Source organism: Pleurodeles waltl, chromosome 5 (assembly GCF_031143425.1).
Source record: "Pleurodeles waltl isolate 20211129_DDA chromosome 5, aPleWal1.hap1.20221129, whole genome shotgun sequence".
Classification (NCBI taxonomy): Eukaryota; Metazoa; Chordata; class Amphibia; order Caudata; family Salamandridae; genus Pleurodeles; species Pleurodeles waltl.
The window spans coordinates 426,552,710-426,575,405 of NC_090444.1; the positions used below are offsets into that span (position 1 = coordinate 426,552,710).

Sequence of the window (22,696 nt, forward strand, 5' to 3'; positions counted from 1 at the left end):
ACTTAGAATAGTTTTCCTCCACCTACAAAGCACAGAAAATGGAGTCTGGGGTTTGTAAGGGTGCCTCTGCTCATGCAGGGGTACACTCACACTTAGGACCGTGCACCTTGCCCTAGGGCTGAATGGCCTACTTTAGGGGTGACCTATAGGGTGAAAGTGCAGTGACCGCGATATAAGGTAAACCTTATATCTGGGGTCAAAAGTGCATGGAGTTTGCATGGGCCCCTGTGGGTAGCACAATACATACTGCAGCCCATGGGGGACCCCTGGTGTACCAATGCCCTGGGTACTGAGTACCATATACAAGGGGCTTACAGGGGGACACCAGTATGCCAATTGTGGGGTGTAAGAAGTACTTACCAACCACATTTAGGGGAGATAACACTGACACTGGGGTCCTGGTTAGCAGGATCCCAGTGTACTACAGTCAAAACAGAGATCCTACTTTCCTACACTGGAGACCAACACTCCAAGATGGAGGTGTGATAACGGAGTACTGAAGCTGACTGGGCTTGTTGCCCGCTTTCCCTTGCTGTGTGTGATTAGGTGCTTGGCGGGTACAAAATGACCACTGCAAGTCTGTAGGTTGTCTGACGGGGTACGTTACACGTGGGGGTCCTGATGCCCATGCGGTAAGCGTTACAATGAGGTGGGGTTTCTGTATGTTGTACGTTATTTTGGCTAATAGTGTGGCAGTTGGATTTACTTTTGGAGAAACTTTAAAATAAACTATAAAAAATACTCTAGATGGTTTTGGACTTTTGTTTTAATACTCACTTTTATCAAATTTTAGGCACTCTCAGGGCTTACCGAAGTCCAGGGTAATCGGTGTTTGATGTATAGGTCATGCGCTATTGTTTGGAGGGTTTTGGAACATATAATTATAATGTGCAGATGGGTGTTAACTATAAGGATAGGGTAAAAGGAACCATTTTTGTCTTTTCCATGGTTTTGATATGAGGTCTGGGTGGGGTGTCGGAGGATTTCATAGAACTAACTTAATTGGTCACTCCATGGATAGAAATGGATCTCAACGGGTTTGTTGTTGGTTGGACAAGGTATGATACATGTGGGAATTCTTTGTCTATATTTCAGCTGTATAACGAGTCATTATGCCCAAATGATGCACAACAGGGTTGATTGGATTCTAAACAGTTTAAAGTAATACTGCAACATGAAGAGCTATGTCAAGTGTGAATATATACATATTGGAATTATTTAGGTCCAAAACTGAGGCCTTTTACTTGTAGTTTATGTAAGGGTCTGACATTTATTGTTTGCGGATTCCCTATGAACAAATGGACGTGGTCTGACTAGGTGTGTTCGGCAGAAGCAACTAGGTATGTTTCTGATGATTTATGTTTATTTTAACTTGGTGTACCAGTACTTTTTGATTAAGTGCAAGAAGGGTTTTTGTCATTATTCTTTATGATGTAACAGCTTTTTGACATATAGTATTGAGGATTGCAGGTGAAATAAATCCATTGGTTGAAATCTATTTATTGATTCCCAGGCAAAGTACATGGGTCCACAACAGGCTTGCGTCTTTAAGGATTGTAGAGTGTTTCTAATGCAATAAAGTGAGGACTGACAAGAAGGCAATACTATATTTTGGAGCTCTTCACAGTAAGAAAACAGGTTGGCGGATGCACTGGTTTCCAAACCCTCTTAGTAAATAGGGGTGACCAGGTCTCTTTTGTAACCATAAATCAATATCTTTGGATAACGGTTGAGTTGTTGATTGTTATAATAGTACACATATGGGATGATGCATCTATTTGCACCCACTTTTGGTAAATGGCTGTATAAGGGGGTGATTGATCTTTGAATGAAACACACCTTTGGATAGGTTTTACCTATACTTGATAAATATTCTTTAAGGGGGAACACTGAGATTTGAAGATTTGTCTCCATAATTTGGAAACAGGATTGTATGGTGGTGTATCTCCTAAAGGATGTCTATTAAAGATAACATTTGACAAAAGATTTCTTCTGTTCATATAGGTTTTGGACTATGACAGATTTGTAAATAAGCTGGGCCTGCTGTTGGAAATGGACTCGCTCTTCTTGTATTCCCCGTTCCTACTACTGTATTACATTATCATGATTAGTAGCTATTGAGGCTTCTGCATCCCCTTTACATTATTTTTTTTTAAATGTTTGAATCTCCTCTTATCTGCGGATCTCTGGCGTTAATTACTTTATGTTTTCCTTTATGGCTTGTTTTAATGACACAGAAGTGGTGATTATGCTGTCGGTTGGCACTGAGTGAATATATTTTATATATTGCAATTCACAATTGTTCTGTCTATTTTATATCACAGTCGCAGATGTCATATCACTTCAGAGCGTTGGCATGTTTTATATATTTTTATATTTTGTATATATGTGGGAGTATTATTTCTACATTTTGTTTTTAATAATATAATGGTAGGCACTGTCTGGTGAAAGCTAGCACCCATAGATTAGGGTGCATAAGAATACTACTGACATGTGAATTTTGTTTATTTTTTCTTATGTAATCATCATGGTATGTATCAGCCTTGGGAAAGTCCAGTGTTGGACAAAACACGTGTATGGTGAATCACCTATGTTCTACATGATAACGTGAGAGCAATAAAATAAACTTCAGCCACCACTCTTTTTATGTTCCAGATTACTTGTCTGAAGAGGAGAAAATTAGGACTATTGCACATGTTGACTGCTGGCAAAAAGGTTTCATTGGCCATAATACTACACATTTCAATACATGCATGAGTGCTCTAATATGATTATGTTTAATTGGATTGAGGAGGGGATGCCATGATGTTGTGGTTCCCTGCTCATTGACAGAGTGTATAATATTGTGTGAGCACCAATACTTGATCAAGGACTATACTGTACATGTGGGGATGTGCAACGGTAATACCACAGTTGCCTATCTGTTTGTATGATCAGATTGTTGTGCTGTAGGGCCCTTTTTAAAATCTGCTCTGAGATGCTGAGGTATTATGCTCTTTTAAATATGTTTTTTTTAATTATGCTTGTCAGTATGTACTGCATATGTACTTTTATAATTATGTACACTCTTAAATCTGCTAATTAAGTGCTGAGGCCTTATGTTGTTATAAATGTTTTAAAATTAGCTCTTTTAAAACCCTGCCTTCGTTGGTATGCATTGTTTGCACATGGCTATAATTGAATATATATTTTTTTTACTTTTTATTAACTTTTTTTTAGTTGTGAACCTTTATCGCATTCCTACTCCCATGCTTTCTCAGAAACACATTCTACACACGATTGGATTGCATTGATCACAGCAACCACACACTTATGAACATCATTCTCAGACTCATCCAACACATCAGAGAGTGGCAATATGGGGAAACAATCAGCCGTTATGTATTTTACCAGGTAGGTATCTTACATTAAAAGAAAATTCATGAAGCCTAGAAATGAACTAGGTTAATCTAACTAAGGCCTGCCCAGTTCCATTTCCACTCATTAAGAATAACAAAGGTTTGTGATCAGTTATAAAGTCAACTTTGTGCCCCAAAGAGAAGTTCTGACTCTGTCCACAGCCCAGTCTCAAACTAAGGCCTCACGTTCAATTGTACTGTAATGTGACTCTTCTTCAAAGTGAGTGATAAAAAAGCAACAGTGTGTCCCTTGTTATTTCACTGCGTGAGTGTTTCTCTAAGCCCAACTGCGCTGCCATTAACTGTAATGGAGCATTTGAAAGGACTGTTCAAAGGTTTGAGTGATGGAGCAGCATCAATTGTCCCTTTTAGCATCAAAGACTAGGGGCCTGATTCTAACTTTGGAGGACGGTGTTAAACCGTCCCAAAAGTGGCGGATATACCACCTACCGTATTACGAGTTCCATAGGATATAATGGACTCGTAATACGGTAGGTGGTATATCCGCCACTTTTGGGACGGTTTAACACCGTCCTCCAAAGTTAGAATCAGGCCCTAAATCTTGCTCTGTACCCAAAATTAACTTTTCTTTTTTTCGTAACAACTTTCTTGACAACTCCACCACAAAAGCATATTCATGAACAAAATGTGCAGTGCTCTCTTAGGCCTAAAAAGCACCTAAGCAGAGGCGTGTTAGTGGGTTTAGGAGCACATTTAATAGCTTCAAACAAATTAGCTTTGTGTTTGATTCCATCTACTGAGATAGTGTGATCTAAATAATTAAGTTGACTTCTACAAACGTGCAATACTGATGCAAATGGTCACAGTTCGGACAGAATACTTAGTACATTATCTAAATTGATATTGTATTCCTGGGTTGTCTTAGTATAAATAATAAAATCATTCTGAAACACTTTGACCACTTTAAATAGGACATCCATAGCGTTTTGAAAAGTGCTAGCAGCGGATGCCAGACCAAAAGGAAGTCTCGCGTATCTAAAGGTGCAGAAGGGAGTTACTATCTTGGTAAGAGCCTTTGAACACTCAGATAAAACTACTTGATGGTATGCAAACTAAGGTCAGAATTGATAAAGTACATGGATCTTTCCAGCCAGCATTTCTTCATTGTTTGGTGAGGAATGGCAATCAAGAATAATGTTTTTATTTAAAGTGTAAGTCAGCACAGAGCCTGATGCCCCCAGCTTTTTCTTTTAGCAATTACAGCAGCTGACACCCATTCTGATGAATTAGTGTGTTATATAATAGGTTCTTCACACAAGATATCCAATATGTTTTAAAGATCTTCCTTAATACTCCAAGACACTGGTTTAACATTATGTGTAACGAGAATGGCATTTGAATTAAGGTTTATAGCGTGTTCACTACTATGCAATATTTGAGGCCGTGCTTGTCCGCCACACAGGAAAAATGTCTAAGCATAGAAACTTCGGTGGTGTCCAGGATGGTGTAATTTGCATGGATCCCATGGCATTTCATTTTTCACAAGGCCCGCAACCCTCAAACCTTGCCAAAAATCACACATTTTCCATACATTTCTGTGGCCTAAACTTCTGGCAGCTGAGGGGAGCCACAAAATTCCACCAACCCAGCTTTCCCACAATTCTCTGCATAATGCTACCCCAATTGTGTGGCTTGGCCCAGCACCCATAACACTCAATTCCCCGCTATGCAGTGTGGAAACATTAGCAGTAGGAGCAGAAGTGGTATTGAGGCCCAGACTCAGCCACCATCTAGGCAAACCTGCGAAACCCAAACATTTTTGCAAAATAAACACAAAGGTGAGTGAAGGTGGTGTGCCTTGCATGAATCCCTCAAAGTTTTCTTCCCCACAAAGCCCTTGTAACCTCGAACTTGTGAAGGAATATGGGCTGTACTTTCCAATGTGGATACAAATGTTCTTCAAAGTAGAGAAGAGCCTTGAGGTAGCCAAAGTAGTATTACTTTGCTGAACTCAATTTTGAAAATGAAGCAGAAAAACTACATCTTTACCAATACCATGACCATGATAGATTTGAAATAAGGAAAACTGATTCCACTTGGCCCACAGCCAGCCACACACTGGATCTACTACTTAAACATAACATTGTACCCAAACACCTAACAATGTGTGAAAGGAAACAGTCACGCGGGAAAGCTCCTCAGAAATTTAACTTGTTTAGTGCAAAAATCCTGCAGGCATCAAAAATGTTCTAGGTGCAGTTAGCCATAAAACAGACTAGCACTCCACCATCTGATTAGGTGGAGCATGTAACACTAATTTGTATACATTTTTGCATTACCTTTGTATAATGTTTCTCAATGCAATAAGCAGAGGAAAGGACGTGGTCAAACAGAAACCCCAGCTAGACACTAACAAGCAGTTACCATGCTCTTCTCATGGGACGGATGTGAGAAGGCCTTGAAATAAAGGTAGCACAAGCTAAGGTAAGAGGCTGAGTTCACTAAATCTGCAGTTATTGATTCATTGTGCCAGTTTCAGACTGAAGCTATGCTTTGTTTGAACAGTTATGCTAAATGTGCAATACAGAGCATAGGATAACAAGATGGCGGGCATTTAAAATGTGTGTAAATCTGCAATAATGCTAAGGTTTTAACAGTGTTGTAAGGAGATACAACAATAAATTCACAAATGTTAATACAATCAGCTAGGTGTACAAATGTATGATAAAATATATTCTCAGTACCCCCTTTTTCATCAGAATGTGAACACTTACAACTCAGTAGCTCATAGTGTAATCACTTCTGTTTTAAATTCTTCATTGTTAGATTGTAAATTCAATTTCAAGTCTAAGCCACTTTTAATCTCATGCAATCCTCCTATGCTCTTGTTGATGTGATGTATCTGTTCATGGATACTAAGGCAGGTGTTAGGTATGCAAGGGTACCATTCTGCCCCTGTTGGTCCTAAGGATATAATCCAGTGTCATTCTTTTCAGCAAGGTCATGGTTTTCTGGGTATCTAGCGGATTCATTATCAAGCCTCAAGAAATGGCAGTGGCATTGGCTACTTCCATCATTTTGGCATTGTGTCTGGTTTCTTTAACGGTTTGCTCTACCCCATGGTTGGGCCACATAATGGAAGACAATCTGTTTGTCTCAGAAACCTCACAGTGCCCCCACTGCTGTCGGAGAAAAGGATCTGTAGTGTCAGATGGCAGGGACCACATAACAAGCATAACAGACCTCAGGCCAACCTCCTGGCAGCCGGCAGTAAGCGTTCTTGCCACAGATGAAATGCACATATTATTTTCAATAACATTTATGAAACACCATTCCGATAGGTAAACTGTATTGAAGGGGGGCGGTGTAGTGATGTAAATCTCTAATAAAGTGCTGCATTAGCTTTGGCCCACAGATGTGCTCCAGTCAGTAGTCTCTTGGTGTTTACAAACTGCCCCCGTTCCAAGTAAGCAAGATGTGTAATATCAGACAAACAGTAGTTGGCATGGTTGTTAAGATCCTCTAATCCCCGTCAAGGTTCAGGGGCAGTGTGTGCTCATTTAGGCAGAGGGTTCCTATGTTAGAACAGATCAAGGCAAGTTTCATTTTTGCTGAGAGGCACTCTACACAAAGGTGCTCTACTACCACAAGATGTCGGCGGGCAAGTGAGGCAAATCCAGCAGGATGAAAGATTTATTGTATGGAAATACTTCTCAAGAAACAGCAAGTAGGGGTTGTCATACATAGAATGGCAGCTCCGGTCAAGGACAGGTGCAGTACAGTTTGTGTTTTTTGTCAACTCCCCATTACACAGCCATGTAATATCCAACGAAGAACCAGGGGCTGAGGGCTGCACCAACCACAGTATGACAGACACACAGAAGGATCCAGTGTCTAGGGACTATTGTTCACCTGGAATAAAGGTGGTAACGAAGAGAGGCGATGGTGCATCTTTGACTGGTGGCAGAGGTGAAAGGCCGGAGGGGGTCGCTCCTTCCAGGTTCAAGCAGAGTCAGATGACTTTGAGTGCCTGGTTCAGCTGTAGAAGAGGTGGCAGGAGCAGTTCTGGAAAGTGGCCCTCGCCTACGGCCTGGAGGTGGTCCACAGATCGACACTGGAGGACAGGTATCTTGCAGGGGTTCAGCACATTTGTCCTGGTGGTAATGGACCCACAGCAGCAGTCCACAATACTTCACAGCTGTGTTGGTGATGAGCAGTACAAGGTAAGGGCATTTCAGCGCAGCTGTAGAGCAAACTTATCTGGTGCTCCTTTACGAAGATCCACTCACCCCGCTATAGGGTGTGGCAGGCCTCGGACAGGCAGTCAGAGAAGGAAGCTTAAACCTTATGCGAGAAACTGTATAGACAGCAAATAAGTTTTCAGCCGTACTGGAGAACTGCATCACAATTTAATTTCACGTATAACTTAGCATCTGAGAGAGGGGGGTTTGAAGGAACATTGTCAGGTGTACCATAACTATCTCGAGGCTCAGTCTGATTTTGTGGGTTGGCACAGCCCTGGAAGACCAGAGGGCTAAATGCAAGTCATTTGGACACTTCCATGAGGTCTTGGAACAGATCTTTGCTATCTTGTTACTAAGAGTGCTGTTATTTCTTGCTACCTTTCCTACTAATTCTGGGTGTTAATCACAACGAAAGCAATGGTTGATCTATAAAGCTTTGCAAATCTGCAGTATTACTGCTGAAAATAAGTGTGTTCCTTGGTTGCTCAAGAGGCAACTCCAAAATGGGGCATTATGGCATCTGCTCTTGCACATGGATATGCTTTCATCCCCCGCAAAAATATAGGGACACCCACAAGAACATGGGAATATCATGCACATTTGGGCATCTGAATAATGTTCACTTGGAGATGTATGAAAGTGCCCCAAACGGGTGGTTGAGCAGCGGGCCCCAAGCAGGGGGATGAGCAGCGATGGTGGTGATCTTGATTGCCTTACCAATCCTATGTGAATGAGATGACACCCGAGTGGCAGCAGTTCTAGTCAACAGAAGGAAAGAAGGGCACAACCATTACATCCTTACTGACAAGGCCCTGCTCCATAGTACAACAAAGATGGTTGGGGAGCAGAAATTTTGGAGAGACCACACACCGTGAGCTGTCTCTCCACAGTCCTTTCGGGTCCTTTGTACAATTCTGCTTTGTCTAGTATTTTTTGTCAACTTTGGAAGCTTGCTTCTGTAACAAATGCAAATATTTTAGGGAATGTACAGGAAACAAATACATTTCTGCAACATACATTTCAGCATCATTAGCCCGAGACAGAGCAGCTTTTTTAGTCACAGAATTAGCTTCATCATGAGAAATTTGGTTGACAGCACATATGACAACAGCAATCTTCTGGGGTAAGAGCAAAGCATCTAGCAGATTGTGTATCTAGAAGCCATTTTTAATTGGGTTATCCGCCAAAGTTAGAAAACCCCTCTGCATTCAGAGAAACTCCAAGTGGTGTGTGATTCCAAATGCATACTTCTAGTCTGTGAACATGGTTACAATCCTTTTCTTTGCAAGGATACAGGCTTTTGTAAGATCAACAAGTTCAGTAATTTGAGCAAATAGAGTTTTTCAGAAAATTGATACAGAGTGCATATAAAGCCGTCTAACACTATCTCCTCTTCAGCATTTATATGACATGATCCGCCCATAAAATGCACTAATTCACAGTTAGGTATCGGTGCATCTGTAAGATCTATGTGGAGCTTTGTTATATGTTCCATTTACCACAATATAATCATGTGGTTCTCCCTCCTTGCTAGTAATCATTAGAGATATGGGGTTCAGAGTGAGTCTACAGACTAAGATGATATGGGAAGCAGACAACAATAGAATTTGTATTGGGACATCCAGGCAGTGGAAAGGTTGTGGGCTTGGTGGTGAGGTGGAGAATAACAGCAGAAAAAGGAAAAGTCACAATCAAGGTGGAAGTCAATACAATGTTTTCAGGGACTTCTAAAATGTGGGCAGTAGTGATTACGGAACTGCTATATTGATGGAGCCCAGACATTACAGGATCTAGAGTGGACGAATAGTAGGCCATGATCCTGTACCAGTGGCTTAAAGGCAAATTCATCACTTTTAGGGTGACAAAGTATAAACAGTGTTGCTTAATCAGGGAGCCATATGTGGATGCAGACAAAGAGCTCACTTTATTTGTACAAATGCATTTTTGGCTTCTTTAGGCTGCTGCGAAGGTTTGGGAATATACTTTGATACAGTTTTGTAGGTGGATTTATTATAGCAGCATCTTCAAGGAACCACCATCTACAGTACCCCACCATACACAAGAAAGCTGATACCTGGGAGAGGATTACCAGAAAGGTAATTTAGGATTTTTTCAATCCCTTCTGTTGATAAGTGGAGCATGTTGGCAGAGATCTCATTCCCAAGATAAAGCACACTGGGAAGGCAAAATTGCAGTTTGGCTTTTGTTGACTTATGCCCATTTCTTAGATAATTTAGTGAGGAGATAGGCAGAGTCAGTGTTACAACGGTCTAAAGTAACAGAGGCAAGCAAACAGACATTTACATACTGTATGAAAGAAGAGTTCCCACGAAAGAGAAAAGATGTCTGCATCTTTCTTCTAACGCATGGGAAAAGATTGAAGGCGGCTCTATAAATTCTTGTTTGAGTCTCCACCATGCGAGCTGAGATCCACCAAATGAGAACACGAAAATAAACTGACGCTCTTTGTGAATGGGTATGGAGAAGAAAGCAAAACACAAATCTATCACTGTAACCATTGAGCATTTACAGCGATGCAGGAAAGGATGTTAGTAGTATTAGGAACCACAGGGAAGCTAGGCATAACCACATTATTTATCGCTCTCAGGTCTTGGATGAATCCATAGACTTTGGTTTTTCCTGCATTTTTGATAGGAAGTACAGCAGTATTAAATGTACTAACAATTGTTTGATAAGGTCTGCAATGACTGGTGGGATCCCTGCCTCACCTTTAGGCTCTAGAGGACACTAAGGAATATGAGGCAGTTGTTTCATTATGTTTATCTTTCTCTTTACAAGTTCCATAGATGAAATGGACTCCAGGTCATTGGCCACTTTGGACCATAGCATGGAGGGCAACTAAGCAAACAACTCTGACAATGCTTCAAACATTTCAGGGCTATCAATAACAGGCTAGCAATCTGTTTCACACAACAAGGCAAGGAACTCGTTGTCTGTGCTCTGTGGCACATTGAGGTAGACTCGACTGGGTGTACTGAAAACAGTATAGTTCAATTTACACAAAGTATCATGACCCAAATGATTAGATGGTGAGATAGGACTTAGAAAGCATGCTTGTCAGGTATGGGACCAACAGTTATAGAAACAGGATTAGGAATGTGGAGTGAAACACTTTAATTTCAAATACAGACTGTCTGTGGACAAGCCCAAGGCAGGTAATGAGGGGAAATCAGGTATTTTTAGGGCAGAATGGAGTGCACCAGTATCAATACAGCAAGTGGTGGGTTTTCTGTTTATCATACTACCAAAATAGGGACTTTTCTGATATGCAGGAATCAGGGTGTTCACACTGCGGTCGGCACCTCTCAAGCTGTCCTAGTATTCAGGATATGGATTTTTTGTAACCTTATTAGGTTTGGGTGGGTCAGTAAGATGAAATGCATTTGAAATGGCATTAGGATAACCTCCATTTCAAGCAAAACATGACCCTTTGGCATCTGAAGCGTCTCCTCTGCCTTCACCGATTCCTCTCCCCACCTGCCTGCACCCTGGCCCCCTCCTTGTTCCCCGCTGGAGGGAGCTCCAAGTCCTCTACCCTTCACATTCTCTTGCATTTCTGCAATTTCAAAAAACATCAGTTAAGATTCAACAGATTATTTCTTTCGTTCTTGTTATGCCAGAAGTGGTTTGTTACTGATACTAATTCAGCCAGCATTTTGAATTACCATCCAATACAGAGTCATCAATTGATTTTGCACATTCTGTAAAAATCCCTGCACAAAAGCAGAATCTACAACTTCCTCAGCCATCTTCCTCAGACAATGACTGAATACCTTTCAAACTCATCCTGGCGATTCTACTTGATTCTGCTTACAATTCAGAATCTTAGTCCAATGTGATTTCACTCGGCAAACATGTACAACTGCATTCAACAAGCATCATTTGACATGTTCAGGGCCTCAACATTCCTGGGGTCCTGTCTTGGCCAACTCGACTCTTCAACCACTGACCTCTCACTTCACTTGGCACCACCAAACGCAATAATTAATGTACATCATCCCCGTTAGGTCTGGACACTTCAAACACACTTTGTAATTATTAACAGGATTGGGCAGGATTTTCTCTATTGCTGGAGAATTGATTCTTAGTGCCCATTTAATCAGGAGGGCTCCAAGGAACATGGGCAGTGACTCTACCCACCCAGGCGAGGTAACCTCTTAATGGAAGGAGAGGGTTGGAAACTGGCAAAGTGGGGTCTTTGTCTTCTGCATTGCTAGAGTGAGGGGAGGCATCAGCCTTCTCTCTTTGGATCTTGTTCCTAGTCAGTTGATCTGCTGTTTGTCCTAAACTGTCTCTGGTAATATTGTGGCTGCATTAGGGGGATCCACATGCGAACTATTGGTCTGGACGGCTCCACAGTAATGATGTCTGCATCTCAAACCACCTGTGCACCTCCTTCCAGCGGATATATGACATATGTATCTCATCTGTGAATTGTGAAACACCTCCATGTCGGACAGCATTTGGCGTAATAATTATTGCTTTCTACGCCACGGCGCACGTGACTGAGGCAGTAGTGTGTAATGCTGTATCAGCATTCCAAACCTTCACGGGCTAAAATATGGACTGGTCGACTTTGTTATTGTTTGAGAGTGAAGCCAACTGGAGCGTAATGGTGTCCGAGGCTACGGGACACGGTGACAGATGATTAAAATACCCACCTGGAATATCGAACAGTACCTCTAGTTGCCCCACCAAGAGCTAAGACAAAACTCAACAAGCATTTGCAATGCAACGGGTCTCGCATTTGCTCATGTTAGAGCTGATCGCGTTGTAAACTCCTAACCAGACTTTTCATCTATCGGCAAAAGTGCTTTTATGTACGTAAAAAAGTGAAATTAACTGTGTAAACGCTCGACTTCTGCCAAGCGAAATCGCGCTAGGAAAATAGAGAAAAAGTAGTCCACGATCCGACAGAAAACAGCGAGCCTCGCATGTTTTCTGTACTTGGTCGCTGCGCTCGAGGAGGGCTAACCACCGAAAAAGGCATGACGTGTGCATGCCTTCCACTGATGAAAGCAAGCAGATTTTACTAGGCAAGCCCACGAACCAATCAAACACACTGACGTGACGTTGACAGGGCTCCGAGCCTTTTCTAATAACTAAAGCGTCTTGCTGCGATACGCATGCGCGAGCGCATGCAACGCAGGCTCAACCCTAAAAATGACAAGAGATGAGAAACACAAACTTCATACAAACAAAACACAAATGTACTCAAGTACTGGTCTCGCTCCCCTCAAGGCCACTTTATGAAGGCAGTAGCACCTTGAACCTAGCATCCTGCAGCCATCTTGGCGAGTACAAGGGTGTGTAGCTATGAGGAGAATATATCGAAAAGTTGATGGCATTTGAAACTGTTTTAACTCACGAGGGCTCTGATTGCACCATGCAGCGCTAGGGACACCAGGCGTGACAGGCATTTATCAAATAGACTTTTACTCTGTGAATTGCGTTTGATGAATGCGTTTATTCTAAAACACTTCTCTAATGGCACTTTCATTTGTTTGCACAACAGTTAAAAGTCTCATCATGCAAAATATTTGCAATGCAGTGTGTATCAAACAAGTTGCATTTCCACATATTTCAATTTTAAATGCAAAAACCATCAAGTGATATCTTAAAAAGTCATTTAGGGGATCACAGCTGTGACCCCTGGCCTGCCCCTTATAACCCATGGTACTCAGTTGCGACTCCTGGCTTCATAAGATGCAAAGGCAGTGCCAACAACAGAACGTAAACAGTGTCCAATGAGTTTACTTTCTGCAGCTGGGACTGTAAACTTGCAGATATGTTAAACATAAAGTCAGTAGTGCACTCCACATTCGTATTATTCAATAAAATAAGAAACAAGTTAAAAAAACATTTTTCAACAAGGCATTGACATGTTTTATTATGGCTACATGAAAAAGGATATGTTGCAACACAATATTCCCCTTTCTGCTTCCTCTGTGCTAATGTGTTACAATTGAGAAAAAATCAAAAAATAACAATAATAAATAATTAAACCTACAGCATGGTTCACATCCAATGTACAGGGCGCGGTTCACTAAAAACAGTAGTAAAACGACACTGTGTTTTTTTTAAACATGTATGACCAAGTACAGTTTTACTACATTTTCGAATTCACTAATTCCTATTGGAATCAACATGGAAATCTGCACCTACCACAGGTTTTCTTGCGAATTCCTTGGGGAATTATGGAACTCATTTGCACTGTGCATAGGTCTCCATGGCAAAGAACTCTACAAAAGTAGTATAGATTCCCCTGGCAAAACACAGTTTTTGTTTATTTTTTTCTCCTTACTCCACAGGGAAATTATTCTTCCCCATAAAGAAACCTCTTCATCTGCACCCGCATCAGATTTGTCAGTGATCCATTCACACTTGGAAAGGGATTTACACCAGTGTCTGGCTGGAGTAAAATATGACTACTTCCAGGCTGGAAAGGGAAATGATAGGAGTTTGTGAGTGCCCACAAACATACTAGTTTGTGGGTTTTAACAAGCTTCCAAGGCAAACACATCTTTAAACGCCAAGGATCACCCTCAATTCCACACCCAGTGGGATCATTGGTGCAGAGATCTTGCATCCATCAAAGCACTTGCATCTGCCAAAAATTATTTTTTTATTTCCTGGCAGTCACATTGAAGTAATATATATACGTTTACAACTGAATTTACCTACGTGAACAGGCCCAGTGGTACATATCAATTAATACGGATGGGCATCAGTCCTTTTTTCATTAAGTCTCTTTTATTGCCTTCCTTATTTATCATTACATTTCCCATTCAGGTATACACTAGTGGAACCATTAAATCATGAAGGTGTGTAGTAGAAATAATTTAGGTTCTCAGCGATGTTTTGTGTTTTGTAGCCCTGTACCTTCCTTTTCAAACAAACATATATTTTTTCATGTAAGACAAAGAAAAATAGGTGATATTATATTGACATATCAAGCCAACATCTTAATTCAAATAAAGGTACTTTCAAAAATGGAGATTTGTATGTGTTATATTAATAAAGCAGTTATGGGACGTTAGCATGGTCGATTATTGTGATGTCATCAGGGTTTAGAACATGTGACATTAGATCCTGGGAAGATTCAGGGTCAAATGTCACTCCCTGTGACGTCACTGCGGCCAAAAGTTGTGTGACGTCACTTCCACTACCCATGGAATTTTGGTGAAATTACATCCAATTTAAAATACCTGAGATAGGTATGATATTGTGTGCTTTCGGTAGAAGAAGGAATATTGGCTAGCAACACTTCTTTAGTAGTGACATTACTTTTTTCACTTGTCAACTACTGACATCTGTTGGGAAAACGAATAACAACAATAACACGATTAATTACAGCAGGGGTGTCCAAGGCATGTCCCGGAAGTGCATGATTATCAAGGCAGATTTTCAGGGTAATAACGATCAAGAATTCCCATTTAGATTCACTGCATGTCAGTCTTTCTTAAATGGATGTCCTGAACATTTGGAATGGATCACACCCTTCTGGATTTAGGAGGAAAAGCCAGCTTGGGCAATATTAAATGGCCAACGCAGTTCCTGCCCGCACATCCTGGCCCTCATTCCAACCTTAGAGCTAAATCGGGTGCAAACAATTATGGATTCCGAGTTGAGAGAAAACGAATATGTCTCGTACCTCGCACAAATTCAACCAAGTTTTATTCTGGATTAATTTGTGTGCGAAAAAAAGGTCGGAAAGAGAGCTAGAATGTGGGGTCTGTAAAACTTATTCCACTGGTTACACCCCTGATTCTGACTGCTGAAACCGGGGTTCGGACTTCGGCTGTGGAAAAACTGCAGGGTGTGGTATCCCTGTGTCTCCTGGCGGTATTCCCGCACAATATTCCCGAGATGCTGGAATGAGACCCTTAGTGTTTAGAAGCATGAAGAGATTATGATGCTGTTCTAATTACAGTAGATAAGTGCCGCCTTACTAAGATATTTCACAAAGCTTGACAAAGGAGTCCGGTGCAGAGCGGAAGCATTCTTTCATTGTGCTTAAGGCATCCTCTCAGTATCGAGTGCCAAATCCTTTGAACTCAAGTTTAGTGATCGCTTTCTCCTGCGAGAACTCGGTCCGGTCAATGCGGGAACTTGGACTCCCAACCTTCCGGAGCCAGGCCTTCCTGCAAAGAAAAAATCATATTTAAATTAAATCCTATTAAGCAAAAGCGACCACGCTGGTACGACATACATATCTTTTAGAAACCCAGAAACTGAATTCAGCTTTTCAAAACCATAGCAGGTAGCAGAATGGCCGAAACACAGAGTATACTTCGAGACATTTCAAGTGAGTCAGCATTTATGCAGATTATAGGTCGTTTAATACAGTGATATAGTGTACATACCATACTGTCTGTATGAGTAAAAAGATGCTGAAAAGCATAAGGTAGTTAGTTAGCACATACCAAAGATGGCTCTCTGCACTGGATTAAAGATAAAGCTATAATGGAAGAACATCTCCTGCTCAATGCTTCTGAAACCTGACCCCCGGGGCCGCGTGAGTACTGGAGTGAGGTCACGTACATGAATTGTTACTGCTGAGAAATAATGCTCTTGGGTACTGTACCCCACCCTGAGTATGGTAATATCTCACAAGTTTCTCTACAACTGCACAGAAGAGCCTATTCGCTTTTTAGCCCCTTTACTTGAAAAAATTGTGACCTAAAATTAATATTTTCGTCCTTTTAAAAATACAAACATTCTGAGAAAAGTCCAACCAAACCACTCTGAGCATACCAGGATTGGTTCTCGGCAACATAGGGCTGATGATAAGGCATTTTGTATGGCTGCTCTATGCTCCCAGTCCAGAGCGCTATGCGTTCTACAACACAAGGTGATGGGTAAAGGTGCTAACAAGCACTGTTCATATAACCCTCAGATGAGTTTGGACTGTAATATGTAAACAGCAATGGGAAAACTGGCTTTTCATGCTGAACATTTTTGACCAGGGGTCTCCAAACTTTTTAGTACGAGAGCCACATGGTATATTTTACAAATATTCAAAGGTCGAAAAAAATTAGTTTGATAAATGAATGAATAACATTCAAATGAATGAATAAGGTTTGCTTGAATCTTTTTTGTAATTAGCATGATATGATTCAGAACAAAAGAGAAATGTGGCAGTTATGAAGAGACAATGCTGTGCTTAATCTGAGAAATTATATACAATGAGTAAAAATGTCAAACATTAGCAAATGCTCTGACAGAATAATCAATTTGTTAACTATTTATATGAAAAGTGGGCTGTTCATTTTTAATTAATTTTAAATACTGAAAATGTACAAACTTACATGAAGTGAGAATTTGTCCAATTTTGTAGCAAACAATAAGAAAACTAAAGACACTGCAAGAGAGAATTTCAATCAAGCAAAGAAGTTCAAAATAATCGTGAGCCATTAATAAAGGTCAAACAAAAATAAATTCAGTCTACACCTTTCTACACAATTCTGGAAATTAGAGTTTTCTGCAGCATGGACTATCTACTGTAGGAACTTGCGTTTTTCAAAGAGCTGGTATACACACCATTACTGGCTCAAAATTTAGAACAGAGAATATTCAAGAGGCTCAGCTGCCACCTACAGGCTGCCAAAGGAATTGGATATATATTTCTCTTTGATCATTGGAATCTGAGGCTTTGGAAAACAGAGGGCTGGATAAAATCTTGTAGAGAGCGGGTGTAGCCTGTGGCCCATAGTTTGGAGACACCTATTTTTTGACAAAAGCAAGACCTGTTTTTGATAACTAGCAGAGAGCGCAAAAGCGATAAGCCTGGAGTATGTTTCCAACTCCTGCTGCTTCTCCTGCTGAAGCAATTTGGAGTGCAGTTTTGTGCTGCTGTTGGACCTTTTACCTCATTTTTGCTCGGAAATAGGGCATCAGAATGCGCAGGCAGTAGAAGTGATGCAGGGATGCTGTTTGCATTTTCTCCCAACACCTCTCCTTCCAAGGGTATTGCCAGTGCTTATTTTGTAAATAAAAAAAGTGCTGGTGCCCAAAGCTCTACTTTAAAACATGTGGCTGCTGCAATTGAATGTGCGAGCACTGAATGTTGAGACAGCATAATCCTAAAGCCATTTCGGGCCTATTTAATCAATTTCCAACCAAATCCTGCTCCTTCAGCTCATCCTTGCAGCTTTCTGCTTTCTCTCTTAGTGACGCTTTTTCGTTTTTCTCTTCCTCCGCCTTTCCCATATTTGTCCTTCACTTGCAGTAAATGCCTGATGCAGCAAAATAAGTGTTGGCCCTCAAAAATAAGTGCCAGAGCCCCCAGAAGGTTGAGAAAGAGAATGTACAAGTAATTATGTTGCCCCATTTTGGCCTACACAACCTTGTTTTCTGATGCTGAACCACTTGGCAGAGGGGAAGTATCTCCAGCTCCTCTTCAACTCCCACCTCTTTAGTCTACATCTCTATTTCTAGCACAGTTGAAGATTTTACATCTCTCGTTTGGAGGATAAACTGCAAGCCCTATGGAGCTCGGGGTATTCAGAGGAGGTAGCTATGGGTCTGAAAGAAGTCTTCAGCTCTTGTGTTGTATGGAAAGCACTGGAAATATGTTTATGATTGGTGCCAAAAGAAAGGGGTTCATGTAAGGTGTTGTGACCAGCTTCTTATTTTGGATTTTTTTCATGAGGGTTTTGTGTTAGGTGTATACCCATCAACGTTGTTCACACACAGTGGGCAGCATTGAGAAGAACCATCTGGTAACGTTGTTAAGTTTATTACTCTGGTTATCAAACATCTGAAGAGTTTTTAATTGAGACAAATGGTATACCATTCACGTGTAGATACATGGGATTTATCAGTGATTCTTAGAGGTTTAGTGGAAAAAAACTTTCAACTATTGGAGACGGCAGATATGGCTTTGGTCTCAGCAAAGGTATCTTTTCTATTGGCGTTAACATCAGCCAAATATTTGGGGGAGGTGGCTGCATTTGCTACTAATTACCCGTACCTGAAATATCAGCCAGATAGAACAGTGTTGAGACCTGATTATTCCTCAAATGCCTTATTTGTAGCCCATGGGGCAGCAAATAAAAGTAAGTTGGTGGCTACTGCAAATTTAAGTAGATGGGTAAAAAAGGCCATTGCTTAGGCGTATGTTTCAGTTGGTGTGTTGTCCCAGAACGTTTGCATGATCGACAAGGGCAATATTCACATCTTGGGCAGAGTAAGCAGGTATGTCACTGCAGGAGAAATGTACTTCCGCCACTTGGTCTGTGATGTGTCACAACACTCTTGTGGCACATTTTAGGTTGGAGGAAATTAAGGATGATTCCTTAAGTTTCACTACGGGAATTTCAAAAGCTGCAATGAAGTAATTGTGGTAAATACTTTTGTATGGTTGGACCAAATGCTTTTTGAAGAATAAACTATTTGCAAAAGTTTATTGGTGTACAAGAGACTTGCTTATATCCTCAGCTATTAGGATTGGGGCAAGAAGCAACCTTGAGGAGATAATGAATCTATTACTTACCAGTAATCTTCATTACTGTGAATCAGGAGCTCCTTGTCCCAATCCAGCCCCTGACCCGCCCTCCTGACATGGTAACAATAAAATTGGCTTGTTAAAGCAAGAAGTGTCTAAAGGCATTGAGAGGGTTTGTGGGTAATAAAAATAGAGAAAAGACTACCAGTGGGTACTGGGAGTGTGAGGGTCCCGGCAGCGAGGGTTGGGCCTCATCTATTAGAACCGAGACGAGGAGCTCCTGATTTGGAGTAATGAAGATTGCTGGTAAGCAATAGGTTCATTTGCGATGTACTGCTCCTCTGTAACATTACCTGTAGAGACTCACGCTGCCCAGTATAAAACTATTGGGTTTAAGTAAAAACATGCTGAAAGCACAATTTTGCATTAAATAATGCATCAAAACTCCTCCATTTTATTTAAGTGGAAAACTGGAGAAGGAGGTGCATTGAACCACACCCTAAAACATTAACTTTAGTAATTTTCTTTGTTGCCTAGTAATTATAAAAAAACGTCTGTGTTCAGCATGAGTGAGATGGACTTCTCAAAACGAAATCATACTCTGGTAGTAGCGAAGCGACCCATGTATCACAGCAACAATACTACTTAAGAGGTTTCATGTTGAGCTTCACCATCTGAGCTGATGAAGAGGGAAGCCACCTGTTGACAAAATCAGAAGTGGAAACCAACAGATCTTGATTTATCAAGTTCAACCAACTTTGAGTTATATAGTATTATGTGAGTCCCTCTTGCGCCGGATTTCAGATATTCCAAAAGATAGTCTGTGTTCCTCCAATTTAGCAACAGCCCAGCCCACTGCAAGCGAAGTTTGGAGTAACACTACAGAGTGAGGTTGCAATGTGTCAGCAGACTGCTGGGGAAGGCGTTGGGGGGAGGGTTCAACAAATCTGAGGCTCCATCGTGGAGTATCGACAGCAGCGTGGCACTGACCGGTGATATATATAGAACAAGTCTGACAGATTAGTAATGATGGAAGCGATTGCCTAGTGTGCCCTTGAGGTGAAGGTATCCTACAGAATGAAGAGAAGCATCACTCTAGCTGTGGGCTAATGACATCAAAAAGTCCAATGGAGGTTGCTCTGGTGCCTGACCACGTCAGAAGAGGCAAGGAGAAGAGGCAGCAGAACAGAAATCTGTCATGTGTCAAAGGTCTCTGGTGCATATCAGAGTGTAAGAATGTCTACATGAATTGTATTCCAAATGCAAGAGAAAGTCGAAGTATGACTGTAGAAATGCCATCTGATACAACAAACATATAGGCCTGGAAAATGAGAAGGTGTAAATGAATGGGATAGCTGCCATATTAACAACATTCCTCTTTAGGCGGGAGCTGAGAATCAAAATAACTTCCTGTTCCAGGGATCCTTGAAAAAAAGAAGCACTGCAAAGTAAAACAGGACCGATGTAGGCAAAGGGAATTGCAATTTCACAGAATGAAGGCGAGGTTTCCCAGCTTGGGAATAAAAAGATGTGCTTTGTCTCAGGAATCCTTTACCTGGAGAGAAAGTCCTGCGAAGAGTGGGAGTATGCTGTCAGTACTGTGCCTTTCTAATGGTGTCTCTGGACCCCAAGTCGGCAGATAGCAAGCTACAGGCCGCCCTGCAGTCACCTCAATAAGCAACAACAAGAACAGGATGAAAAACCTACAGTGGGAAGATTAACAAAACAGCTTCAGTCTGACAGCTTGGGGCAAACTGGTTCCATGTCATTAAAAGAAACACTAAATTGGTCACCCAGGGGAAGGTGTGGGCAGTCGACGTCCAGCCCAGCAGTCAAAACGCATAACAAAATATCCCCTGTGTAACTCCGGTAGGTAGGGCAGGCCAGCCGCCCATTGAATATGGACAGACATCGAAGTGAGTACAACCGAGGATGACATCATACAAATATAAAGGATATGTTTCCACCTTTAACAGAAAAAAAACACTAAACCCAACCCGCAAAGCAAGACACTCAGCCCAGGAGACCACCGAACAGGCTGAGTTACCACTGACAAACGCAAAACTGTCGCAAATGTTTTAAGAAACAAATTCTTCAAGATGTAAAAGTTGAATTGAGCTCCATACCAGAAGAACGGAAACTGGATCTAAAGGACATGGAGAAAGACATGCGGAAGCTTGGGGAACGAGTCCATGCCCTTGAAGAGGCAATGAATGAAAGAACAATGCAGCAAGCGGAATGAGGAGCCAGACTCCAGATATTGGACAAGCAGGTCATCCTCCTTCAACCAAAGCAGGAGGATATAAAAAAACTATCCATAGGGAATAATGCTGTCAGAGGAGGTATACCGACAGGGACAGAAGAGAACAAGATCATTAAATATGTGCAGCACCTCCTTGACACACTCCTTAAGAGGTCGGAAGACAGGCTTATGGCCCAAAAAATATTCATGGGGCAGCAAAGAGGCAAGGGCCCTCTGACATCCTGGAAGGACTACAACTATTTGATGACAAGGTACTGACCAAGGACACGAGAAAAGGAGGTGGAATCTCGTATAATGGGATGTAACTACAGGTATACAAGGATGTTTCACTGGCCACACTCAAAAGAGAAGGGTCTTCAAAACCAGTGACTATGTTTCTGAAGAACAAAAGAATCAATTACAGATGGGGCAAACTGTTCTGCATCTCATTCAGTAGGAAGGACAAACTCTGGGTAATGAAACCATTCACAAAAGCCCAGGAAATCCTATGCATTACTCTAGATACTCATGCCGTCCCCAAAGCACCATGTAGAGATCTACAAGCGGTCAAGGGGCAAGAGTGACAAAAAGTGGGCAGATGCCATTGTAGCAGATAACAAAGAATGGATAAAATGTAAGCAGGCCAAGCTACTGAGAGTCTGCAGAAGGGCAACTTGCTGGATAAAATGGCTGCCACAAATGCCTAATATTCACTCCCTTTATCCACTAGACACACTGTGTACCATCATGGGGCAGAGGGAATAATCTAGGAGAAGGGCCAGGTACCAAAATTATAAAATGATCTCTGTGGTGGGGCCAGGGTGGGGTTCACTGGCAAATACAGGTCTTTTCCCTCTTTTTTTCTCCTTGAATAGGTACAAAACCTAAATGAGTATAGGCTGCCTTTATATGAAGCATCCAAACGGTATGTCTTTGACACCTGTTGTGAAAAAAAGCTATGGTTTGGGGACAAGGTGTGGGGTTAGCTGGGGGAGTATAGGGTCAGGGAGTTCTGTGGGGTGACACCTTACCTCAGATACCAGGTCCAATATGGTTGACATAGGGAGTAGTGCACTCAATAGTGAGAAAGTGGAAGTCAAAGCACCAAACCACACCTTGTAATTGTATCACACAATATGTGACTCACTGTAATGTCATACAATGACCTTAACTTTAATAACCTGACCAAAAGGATAGGGATGCAACCCAAACTAGCCAGGCCGGAAGCAGATGTGTTTGTTTTTAAGTGTGGACAAAGATACTGATGAAGGTCCTGGCGGTCCAGCAACAGAACATGCCACCCACATGATTTCACCCAGACCTGGCAGGTTTCATCTGACAAGACACAAAGACAATATATCTAATAGACACAGGATGCAAT

At 41.5% G+C, this 22,696-nt stretch overlaps 1 protein-coding gene across 1 annotated transcript in view; it reads right to left on the reverse strand.

Moving 5' to 3' along the window:
* Positions 1 to 13,071: 13,071 nt before the first annotated feature.
* ACYP2 (acylphosphatase 2) overlaps positions 13,072 to 22,696 on the reverse strand; it is a 735,995-nt gene continuing 726,370 nt past the window's right edge. Inside the window, exon 4 of the mRNA XM_069234193.1 lies at positions 13,072 to 15,768. Coding sequence (XP_069090294.1) covers positions 15,654 to 15,768 — 115 coding nt within the window. The 3' untranslated portion in view covers positions 13,072 to 15,653. The remainder of the gene's footprint in view (positions 15,769 to 22,696) is intronic.